Source organism: Ctenocephalides felis, unplaced genomic scaffold (genome assembly GCF_003426905.1).
Source record: "Ctenocephalides felis isolate EL2017-DRISC unplaced genomic scaffold, ASM342690v1 CF-g0.4_SCAFFOLD_03570, whole genome shotgun sequence".
NCBI classification, from domain to species: Eukaryota; Metazoa; Arthropoda; class Insecta; order Siphonaptera; family Pulicidae; genus Ctenocephalides; species Ctenocephalides felis.
In genome coordinates this window covers 21,040,943-21,053,678 of record NW_020539724.1, presented here as the reverse complement: position 1 = coordinate 21,053,678, position 12,736 = coordinate 21,040,943, and the positions used below count along the sequence as shown (strand labels likewise).

At 26.7% G+C, this 12,736-nt stretch overlaps 1 protein-coding gene across 1 annotated transcript in view; it reads left to right on the top strand.

Moving 5' to 3' along the window:
- Positions 1–12,736, top strand: part of LOC113383569 (MICAL-like protein 2) — a 39,792-nt gene that overhangs the window by 13,752 nt on the left and 13,304 nt on the right. The window contains exon 3 of the mRNA XM_026621825.1: positions 6,482–6,549. Coding sequence (XP_026477610.1) covers positions 6,482–6,549 — 68 coding nt within the window. The remainder of the gene's footprint in view (positions 1–6,481; positions 6,550–12,736) is intronic.

Genomic DNA, 12,736 nt, shown 5'->3' with positions numbered 1-12,736 from the left:
CAAATTTTGATTCCATTTCTTTGGGTTTTGTACCAAGATTAATAATGTTTAAAGTTTACTTATATAGTTCAACCGACTTGAATGGGTTTCAATATTTTCAAGAAATTTCAAAATCTTCGAAAAGGGCGTTTTTTTTTTGTCTTCAAAATTTTTTAAAGCTTTTAAAAAGTTTAAAATGCGGTACGGAAAGTTTCAGCAATATACCATAAAGCACGATGCCATGCACCACAAGTTAATTTTTTTACCAAGAGAAACAATGTATATTTTTTCTTAAATACATGTGTATGTATATTTTTTCTTAAATACATTTAGGTAACTGCACTTTTATGGTTTATTTTTGTAATTGAAATTTACTACGCTACTCTTGTTTTCTATTCTTTGCTTGTTCACTTGTGCGTATTTTCTTTTGAGAGCTTTGAGCTTTGAGCTTTTGCAACACTATTATTAAATTCAATAATGTGTTTCAGTATTAGGTTTTATATAATTATATATTATGAGTTTTAATTTTGAATACTTTATTATACTTTAAAGCTTTAAAAAATAGTCTAGTAAAATATCGTGGTCGGAAATCTAGTTTTGAATTGAATCCTTTTCAAAAAAGAAGTTTAATAATATATATTATTGCTAACGCATATATATGTATATATATATATATATATATATATATATATATATATATATATATATATATATATATATATATATATATATATATTTAAAAATGCATTGAACTTTCCGCATTTGTATTGCAGCATGAATTATTATGAAATTATAGATGGGTGTGTCAGATAATTATTTTCCGATAGTTTGTTGCTGATATTGTATGCAATATGTGGTAGGCGATGGTTGTGCCTATACCGACATTTATAGTTGTATATATATATATATATATATATATATATATATATGTATATTGAAATCACGAACAAAATAAGTATGTATTTGTTTGTGCCCAATTATCTTGACAGGTACAACTGACCATTACTATTACATAATTATTACCTTTCTATGTACACCTGTATATATATATGTGTGTATGTATATATTTCTGTGTATTGATGTAATTACTGATTGTATGTATGTTTTTATATGTATAATTGTACAATAATATTCGTGTGGTGTGCTCGTACATTTTGTTTCCCACAGTTTTGCTACTGTCACTTTTGTATTGCGTTATTTCCTGTTGAAATTGCGTATACAATTATATGTATATGCATATAAGTTCTATACAACTTAAAGTACACACATGCAACTTACAAAAATACACAATATATACACACACACACACACACACATATATATATATATATATATATATATATATAATATACTTATTTAAATACATACATATATATACTAGCATGCCCGCCCATGCGTTGCTGCGGCTTTTATTACACCTGATTAAAATTTGAATCCATTTGACAACCAACATTTCAATCCTCTTTTACAAAAGTTTTATATCAATAAAAAAAAAATCCGAATTGAAATTTGAATCTGATGGATCAATCAACAGTTTAATACCATTGGTTAAGATGTTTTTTTAAACTCATATCAATGACAAAAATTAAATTATTAAAGTTTTGTATGAAAGAGCATATTACGAAATTTATTATAAATAACCAAGAGACTTTTATAAATGTGTATACCCTATTTGGTATTACGTCCTAACTTTTTAACATGTTTTATGATAATTTATTTAGAAATGGTTCCATTGGTCACATACTATTAGGCACTCCCTACAAAGGCCTTAATATTTTCTTGGAAAATTTACCAGAAAAATCTGATTTTAACACGTATCGGTTATATACATATATATTTTTTTTCAAATTTGCGATTGTGAAATAAATTACGTACTTTTTTAATTATAATATCAGTTATCAACTATGATGAATTGATATTCATACTTTCCCTGGGACTAACATAGATAAGGTTCTAGAAAATCTGAGTCCAAGTCTATGGATAAGGTTCTAGAATATCTGAGTCCAAATCTATCAAATGTGTGATTTTTGGCAAATTTTGCAATTTTCTGACGGTGAAATAAATGATGATTAATATTAATCATCAGATACTTTTTTAATTAGATCTTAATTTCATTCAGTACAAATTTAAAAAAGTAATATCAACTGAGGGTCATTGTTGCAATCAGTATTATATAAAAAATCTGATAAAAATCTCATCAGATATGTATAATGATCAACCATCTAATTTCGAATCTAATAATACTAGATTAAGAAATCACATCAGATTTATATGTATGTTTATGCTGATACTTATTTAGAAAAATCTCAACAATTTAAATATGAGCTATGAAAATGAAAATCAGAAATCAGCATTAGATGACATGGATGCTGTTATTCTGAATATTATATATTTTTATTCAGAAATCAGAAACAAAATGTTTCCATAGATAATAAGACTATTTTTCTCTGAATCTATCGGCGAGAATGTGTTGTTTTGAACAATAGGGTTAAAAAATTATAAAAATTGATAAAAAAAATTATATTGGTTTTACTATACACGCACACACACATAATATAAATATGTATGTATGTATGTATATATTTATATGTATATATGTATGTATGTATAATATATATAAATAATTTACATATATAAATTAACATATAAAGCTATATACATAATAAAAAAATATGTAGTATAAATCACCAATCTATATTATGCGCGGGTTCATTACGTAAGTAAGTAATCTCTTAATTAACTGAAAAAAACTTCAGAATAGAGCAAAACTTGTTTCCCATATATCACCCATTAGGAAATACTATATTTGAATACGCATATATATGTGTAAATGTATATAGATTATGTGTTTTATGGAAGTTGAAGATTTACGATATATATAAATTATTTCATCTCAAATGGTTGTATCAAAAGTTAATGTCTAATGGCTTGAATATACTCGTCTATCTACAAATTCAATCATAAAATTTATGATTCTTCATTAATTACTTTATTTTGTTATATCATTGATTATTTATGAAAATAATAGAAACGATTTTGTGATTTATGGTAATTAATTTATTTAAAAACGTATTTAAATTATCACATAATGACTTTTGTTAGTAAATGCATTTTTTTATACTAAAATCAATTAGTAATCATGTCAATCAATCAGATCAATCATCAATCGTGTTATTGAGGGTTTGCCCGTAAGTAAGCGGTTAAGAGCGATGGGACTTGATTCAGAGGTCCCGGGTTCGATACCTACTTCGAGCAGCCTGTTGTTAGGCAGCAGTGACGACGATTTTCACTTGGAAATATAGATAGCAAGTAAAAATATTCTTCGGCATTGCTGCACCAATAAAAGCTAGCCCTATCGGATAAATTCTGGTAATAAAATCTTTAAATATGAATGGATTAACCATTAAGTTTAAGCCCAACAGCTCATAGGGCGTAAGTTTCTGATTGCTGTTAAGATATGAGAAAAAGAAAATTTGTAATATGAAACATTATACCTAAAAAGGTAATTTGAGGAAGATGACTCGTATATGTGGTTTTTGTTTCAAAATTACACAAACTTCATTTTTTTCATGTAATATTTCGTCTAATTATGGCTAGTAATTAAAAAAGAAAATTGTAACCTAGATTCGTCCATTATGAATTTTCTAATTTCCAACAAAATTAACAAAACATTTATATGTTATCCAAAATTAAACAACATAAATTCTGCTCTAAATTCTGTCTCGTTAGAAAATTTTCCAAGCCCGTTGTTTTTTATGCCTTGTGCCTCTGGCCAATGTAATTATTGCTAATAACAGACAATTAAGGCAAACTCCCATTATAGTTGTTGATCTCTAGACAAAGCAGATGTGTAGAAACCGATTTTATGGTATTAAGTCTGCCTTTCATTTCAAATATAACTGATGGTAATAAGATTTAAATGAAATACTCGCTTTGTAATTATTTGATAGGGTTTTTACAAATCTGATTTTCTAAAACACCAAATGTTTTTATCGGAATTCCTAAATATTGAATAAACTTATATCTTTACTAAACCGAAGTATTGCTGTGTTGCAGTATTCTGCATCAAATTGCAGCAAAATTGTCAATAATTGTTGGTAGATCCAGATAGAGTAAGTAAAAAGTACGTGGTGTTAATTGAAATAAATAAATTTTAAATAATAATTTTGAAATATAATCTTATCTGGTATCACAATAATTTAAAATAAAAGTAGGATTTTAGGTAGCATTTAAGAGTTGAATTATTTTGATCAAACAGCTATTGCATTTACTTTGGTAAAGATTTTATTATTTCAATCAAATATATTGCTCCAAGTACAATGGCATGTTGATAAATATATATAAAATACTATTTTGTATGCAAAAGTTTTAAGCAATGTGTAAATACTAAATACATATCATTTTCAACTAATTTATTTCTGATTTGAATAGTTTTTGTAACTTAATCTTTAGTAAAAAGATAATTAAGTATGATGAAAAAACAGCTGATTATAATTATATTTAAAAATATAATTTATACATATATATATATATATATATATATATATATTTATATTAGATTAGCCTAAAGTAATCATTTGTTTGAATACATATTGTTTGCACATTATGAAGCAAATAGTAGAGATGAATGAGTCATTTGTAATAATTGATTGCGCAAACTGGGCTTACAATAAAAGCCTAATTACTAATATAATAATCATCATAAACTAATCTGTTGTCAAATAATAAATAACACGTGTGTTCTATATTAAATATAATGTGATCATCTAATAGGTTATATTGTGTATATGTCACAAACTATGTTAAAATTTTGTTCAAAAAGTTTTAAAAGCCCGAGCATTCCTTATATCCTTAATTCCTTACCAAGGTGTATAGACTATGATTTTTAACGACGTTTTATTTTTTTTAATTTTCAATATTAATTTATATTATCCATTTTTCATCCATTTTTACATAAATTATACATATATTTTGGCAATTTAATTCCTATGAATATATTATATTCCAATATTGTCAATGGTTTAATCTGACAGTTTTATAAAAAATCGCAATTCCAATAAAAATATTTTGTATTCTCATTTTTAATAGCAGTCAGAACTTCTGTTTTAATATCAGTTGGCCAATCTATATTTGATAGATGTTTATTATTAGAATTTATCTAATAGGTTAGAGCGCCGCCAACATCTTAAAAACAAATAAAGTTAGGAATTTATTAACAATAATATTTGAAAGAAGAGGGATAATATTTGTAATCAGCCATCGACTTAAATGACACAACGTCGCTATCAGATTATATAAACGGCAATGTTTGAAAATCTATAACAATAATATTTTTCTTCGTTGTTAGTTTTTTGTTTGTGAACACTGTTTTCTTTATAATTTTATTTGTTTTATAAGATTGTTAATATCAAATTTCATTCAACAGATGTTTATGTGTACGAGGTAACAAGAACCAACCGGGGTATACAGTTTTGTCTTGGTCAAATTGTACCTAATTTAATAGTTTGGTTGCGTATTGGCCAGCCTGAGTCCTTTGGCTATTGACAAATTTTACAAAAATAGTAAAAAAATGCATTTATTGTGATTAGGAATTAACAGGGAATTATTAACGCAATAGATTTTTTTGATACGTGTTATGAGTTATGATATAGTATTTATAGTATATAGATTTATTTTATACATTACAATTACTTAAAGTCAATTTGGACCCCCCTACTCTAGCTGTAATATACTATTTAATTAGATCCGGACTATTTTCACTTGGAAACGTCTTTTAGATCTATTTATCTAAATGAAAATGGATATCACTACTGCTGGTTGTTTATCCTTGTATATATATGCAAGTATTCTCGAATGCGATCGGCAATTGTTTTTTCAAACTACTTTCAATAGTTTTATTAATCACAATGTCAAAATTTTACATTTATGTATAAAAAACTTTGCAATAAAGTGATTCTTTTTATCAATCAATTGACTCACAAATTGATATTATAGGATCTATAACATTTCCTACAGAATGAAAATCGTTTCGACCGTACCCAATTTCCTCTATACTTACTGATTTGTATGTACCCACCTGTATATATGGGTATATTGCTATATAAAATTGGTTTTACGGTTATTTGTACGTTTCCTGTTTCCTGTAATTAAATTGGCATTAATATCTGAGAGCACACGCACAAGTAGTATAATATATATATATATATATATATATATATATATATATCAAAAATACACACACACTTATTACATACATATAACAAATATATTCGTGTGCGTCTTCGAATAGATTGGGATATGCAAATCAACAGATAGAATTAATGAATTTGACCGCGTTTATATAAGAAAGCCTTTCACTTTTATATTTTTAACTTTAGACCCTCGGGTCATGATGCTTGGTAATAAAATGCAAATTATATATGTATTTCTTTCATGTATATAAATATAAATATATACATATGTATTAGTTTATATGCTATTAAATGTTATTTTTTATTTGCAGCCAAAGTTTCAAATGCAGTATCAACCAATTCGCCAGTCAAGGAAGCAGTTAAAGCTAATTCTAACAAGGTAAGATTCATATGATTATATACAAACCCCCCCCATATATATATATATATATATATATATATATATATATATACATTCTTAACTTTTAGCAATAATTTTAATTTTAATTTTGTTTATTTAAAACATTATTTATTTTTTAAAAATATTTTTTAACGTTATGGATTGAAAACTTATTTTTTATTATTTGCATATTTAGAAAGTCAGGCTGCATTTCTTTTAATGATACGTCTATATAAAAGAATTAAATTATTTAGGATTTAAAGTAAAATTATTAATAAAAAATTAAATTTAGAAACAAAACATTTAACGATTTCGGTTCGAATGCATAATACTAAATCAAAGCGTTGAAATTTACCACATTTCAATTCAATACTACTTATTAATTTAATAATGTTAGTAAAATATTGTTTTCTCGAATGATTTGATACCTAATTTCGTTATATTGAAATGTTTAATTTCGTAAGAGTTGTGGTTTCCAACCTGTGGGGCGCGATGCTATTAGAACGGCGGCGTACAGCTGATTCCAAAATACTGTTTTCTATAATATATTCTGAAAAGGTTGAAATGAGAGGACAGGGCGGGGCTCAAAGGTTCGCGAGTGAAAAGGTCCACCACCAATATCCCAAAAACAAGTAAAGTTAACAATTTTTTAACACCAATATTTGAAAGTAGAGGGAAAAGATGTGCAATCAGCAATTGCTTTGATTCAAGCAAAGACGCTATCAGAAGATAAATGGACATGTTTGAAAATCTATAATGAAAGTATTTTTTATTTCGTTGTTAGCTTTTTTATTCGTTTGCACTCTGTTGCTTAGTTTACAAGACCTTAATACAAATGATAAGTGTACGTTATTTAATTATTTTATGAGGTATCGTATTAATTTGACTTACATGTGGAGTGGGTAAAAAGGACCAAGTGAACCATTACCCTGGAAAAAACGTATACAATAAAAATAGTAAATAAAATTATAAATTCAGTTTAACAAAGCCATTTTATAAGAAATAAATCAAAATAATAGTTATTTCTAGACTGCTGATATATATTTCTTACGAAATACCAGATCGAGTTTATATACAATTTTATCTCTATAAATTTCACAAAATTTATATTTTACATTGGTTGAATATTGTAGATATTATTTTGCAAAATGCCTTCAAAATTAAAAATAAGACTTTGGATCTATTTGCAATCTGGCTGTTCCAATTTGCCCAGCCTATGTGGTCAAAAAGGATCAGGTGACAAATGTTTGATAAATAGAAAAAAACAACATATTTTTGCCATGAATTAGATGATTCACTGAATAGTTAAATAGTTGTTTGCTTGATATATATTATTTGTTGTGTTGTAATTGGTTTGGTTTTCACAATATAATTGCTCAAAGTTAAATTGAACCTTTGTGCCCCCTTCCTACCCTATATAATATACAATTATATTCACAATATAATTGCTCAAAGTTAAATTGAACCTTTGTGCCCCCTTCCTACCCTATATAATATGAGTGATTAGATAATTATTTTCATGTATTTTTTTTCAAATATTATTGTTAATTAATTTGTAGCCTAATAAATAAATTATATATTAGTTGAATATTTATATAATTATATAGTTAGAAGCATTATGGGCGCTACCATATAAAAACCGTGGGGGGTGTGATACGAATAGGTTGGAAACCACTGTAAAAGTATAAATATTCTATGTAACTCTTATCAAAAAGTCTTTCTCTTTTTGTCAATATGCACTTGGAAAGAAACAAAAAAAGAGAATTATATATTGAAACATTAATGAAATTATTTTAACCCTTTCCTCTCGGATGCCGAGAGCCAAATTAAATGTAAATGATTATATATTATATATTATAAATATAAGAAATTATATATAAATGACGCAATTCGCGAGTGGAAAGGTTTAAAATATAATTAGGAAAGCACTTGTGTAAAATTTAGTGCTTTTATATTGACACTTTTCGCAATAAATAAATTTTTACTTATTTACAAGACAAATAAGAATTAAATAATTAGATTTTAGCATTTAATGCTTGATTATCGTGGTTATTAAAAATTGTATAACTTTACCGCAAAATACTTGTTGGCAGTGGCGTCGGAACCAAATTTTTGATGGGTGCGCTCGTTTTTTTTTTTTGGATTGGCAGCCAGTGGGCTTGTTTTATTTTTTTTAGAGATATTAGCCCATATAATTTTTTGAAATTGATGGGTGGGCTGAGCCGGTTTCCACGCCACTGCTTGTTGGTATATTTTTTGCCTTATTGGGTGGTATGATTGATGTACCACCAGTTTGAGAGTTCGTAAGAGTTTAGTTGGTTAATCCGGAAAATTTATTTCATATTAATGATTATTTTTGTTCTTATATTTATCTCTTAAATAAATGGAATACCTAGTGAATTTCCACGTTGAAAAGGCTTATTTTTAGAGAAAACTTCAAACTATGTATGTTCTACCTGAATTTTGGATTATTCCAGTACGAATCCCTTTCATACATATTCCATCCGCACTTGACTGTACTTTTACTTATCTAGACGTCAGTCCATTAATTTAAATAAACAAACGAACCGAATGTGTAAGCAACATAGTCTTCGGCAGCCTTTACCAATAACCTCTTCGATTTAAAGTAGCCGCAAGTAGAGAGAAAGTAGGCTATGTATTTGTGTGTGGACATTTGTGTTTGTAACCGCGTTGGATTCTAATATGAATGTTCTGTATGTGACATCCTGTTCGTAACTGCGTGATGAAAAATTCAATAAACTGTTTTTTCTATGGGGGACCCCGGGGGGCTGATACCGAGAAAAGTCCTAAGGCGATCCGCAGAAGTGGTAACATGTTGCTTGTGGACGTGCCTAGAAAGTTAGCGTGGTTTTAGTATATAATGTATTCTGGCGGATAATAAAAGATATTAAAAAAATATTGTTGTATTTGATAAATTACCTTAATTTCTAACTTTTTTCCTTGTGCATATTTCTTATAAAAGTCATTTAAATATGGCTTTTTATTAAAGGATTCATTTGAATTTTTTTATTGCTTATCCGTAGGGTAAAGCAGGGTTTAAAGGTCTGTGGGTAAAAAGGTCCACTACCAATATCTGGAAAACGAAGTAATATTCGAAAGTAAAGGGTAAGAGGTATATAAGCAATCACCATTCTAATTCCCCTGTCAGGAGATAAATTGAAGAAACATCTTGATTTGAACTTTGGTTTATATCTTCTATACTTTTAAGTATATTTTTTTTCCCTAAAATATTATTCACTTCAGAAACTGCGTTTTTTGTATATTTTGACGGTCTGATAAGTAATCTGCAATAAGGTTTGAAAATCTTATATCAAAAGTATTATCTTTCATTGTTACTTTTTTGGTTGTGAGCACTGTTGTTTAGTTTACAGACCTCAATATAATTTCTAAATATTTTTTTTTTTTTATTTATTCTTATAACCAATCTGAACCTTGGGTTCAATGAGGTTATTTGCTAACGGGTACAGGGAATTACTAAATATGAGTTATATTTAATTGTTCTATAAGGTGGATTACTATTTTTACGTTAGATTCAACAGTTTCTTTTATATAATCTTTATAAAATCTTACACGCGGGTGGGGTAAAAAGGTCCAGCTGAATCTTTACCCTGGTAAAAGTGTAAACAACAAAAATTAGTAAATAAAAAAAAAAGTTAAGCGAAAAAAGTAATTTTACAAGAGATAAATTAGATTAATCGTTATTCCAACTCTGCTGATGAATATTTCTAACAAAATATCAGACTATAATATTTATATTTTGCATTATTCGAATAATAGCTATTTTTTTTGTAAAATTCCTTTAAATTTAAAGTTGACATTGAATCTGTTTGGCCCTGGCAGTACCTTTTTACCCAGCCTATGGGGCAAAAGGGGACAGATGACAAATTTTAGAAAAACAGTAAAAAACTCATTTTACAATGATTAATTAGCTGCGAGTTTTACTTAACATAGTCAGATAGTTGTTTGTTTGATATGTGCCAATTGTTGTTATATAATTAGTTTTGTTTTCACAATTTAATAGCTCGAAGTCAAATTGGACCTTTGTGCCCCGCTATACCTTGTTTATTAAATGAGATATTCAAAATTATACGTATAAACAATATTATTGAGGTAAGCCAATGAAATAAAGTAAAAATGAACGATACTACATACTTTATAAAATAACCTTCAGGGTATATTTTCAGTCAAAAGCATTTTATCTTAATTGAAACTTATTGAATAGATTTTTTAATGTGTATTTTTCAACTGGAAACATTTTTTTAATGTTTATTTTGTTGTATAATCGTTTTATTCTTTTGCATCTTCTAATCATTTTTTCATTTATTATTGTTAATTAATAATTTTAAAAAAATCAATTAGCAACAATTAACGAAGGAAAATGAGTTTTGGGAACTGTGGATTTTTGATTTACATACTTCGAAAAAAGTACCACCTAAATTTTCAACCATTTATAATACAATTTTTTAAGGAAAATGATACATTCCGGGAACTTGTGTCGTCATTGATTTTGCCCTATTAATTATTTTATTTGATTCAAATTTTATTCTTACTCTTATTTTTCACATAACTTATTAGTTTGATCTGCTTATATTATATCTCATTTTTCATTTATTTATTTAATTTTATTATTTTAGGTTTGTCAAATGAATATGATTAAATAAGTGCTTCTGTATTGTTTTTTCAATTCGTTTCCTCAGTTATCGAATAATTATATAGGATTCTTTTTCAATAAATTTCCATTCCTTTTGTTATGGTGGCTTTAGTTTCAATTCAACCAATTTCTAACTATTATTACTGTTTTAATGAAATATTTAAAATAAACTGTATATGTTAGAAACAAAATTTACTTCATCGGACAGATACCATAACATTAAACCTGTCCAGTCATAAAATATAACTCGTATTTACTAATGCCATAGTAATTGCTTGTTGATCACTAGTAAATTTTACATAAAATTTCTCTTTACTGGGTGGGATAGGCGTCGTTATATCTATTACCAAGTTGGTGAGGTCTTGAGAAAACATATTTTTGTGAGAAATATGTAATGTAATATAGAAGACGAAAACAATATACAGTTTTTCGTCATTTTTTTGTTGAACTACACGTTTAATATTGTTTTGACTTTCAAGGATGTTAATAACAATGTCATTTTTCCATTACCTTGAATATGCAGCAAGTGTAAGGTTCATTAAGGACCCCAAAATAACATTTATTTTTAAACATAAATTCTTGTTTGTATGATGAAATAATTTATAAAAGCTTATGTCTAGACTTATATGTTAAACTGAATAGCGTTCGATAATTATTTACGCTCACTGGCCATGTAATTATTAATATTTCATACAAAAGAGCAAAATTGATATTAAAGAGCAACTGGGTATCTTTTGTGCATTGATGAATAATATTCAGAACAATTATTATTAATCATTAGTTTATAATTTGTAGTTAAAAATATCTTGTTGGACAAGATTTAAATACAAAGTTTGGTTTGAATTGGACATTTGTTTGGATGTTTTAAGACATAACGTGATTGGTAATTACTATCATAATGATTCTAGTGGTAATGACTCATTACAAATTGTTTACTTCATGTATTAATTTCTATAATATCTCAATATTCACAGATGTTTGAGGTACCCTTTGAAATAATAATTATTTTTTACATTACATTTCAAAAGAAATTTCATTCGTTATATATATTTTTTCAATCAATAATTCAAACTGGAATTGTATTGAATACTTATTTGCTTGAATGACCATTACAATGCAAATTGTTCTATGGTTTGTATCATTTTAGTAGAAAAAATATTTGTTGTAAAATATCTCATGGATTTTCTCAAATCTCTAAAGAAATTAGTTTCTCATTTAGATTCGATTTGCTATTGAATTTTAACATTGCTTTGAATTTGCAATTTTTATTTTCAAAATAATCTATATTATCGTTAAAATGAGTAATTAGTTTGTTGGATGTCAGGAAGTATTTTCTTATCAATAGTATTTCTTATAAAATATTTAGAAAATCTTTGACTAAAATTGATGTTTTTGGGAGTCTGATATTAAATAATTAAGGTGGCCATATTTTCTTGAGAAGAAGGTGAGAGTGGAAAATATTTTTTTAATAAATTTGATATAATATAATATAATATAATATAAGTTGTTTTAATA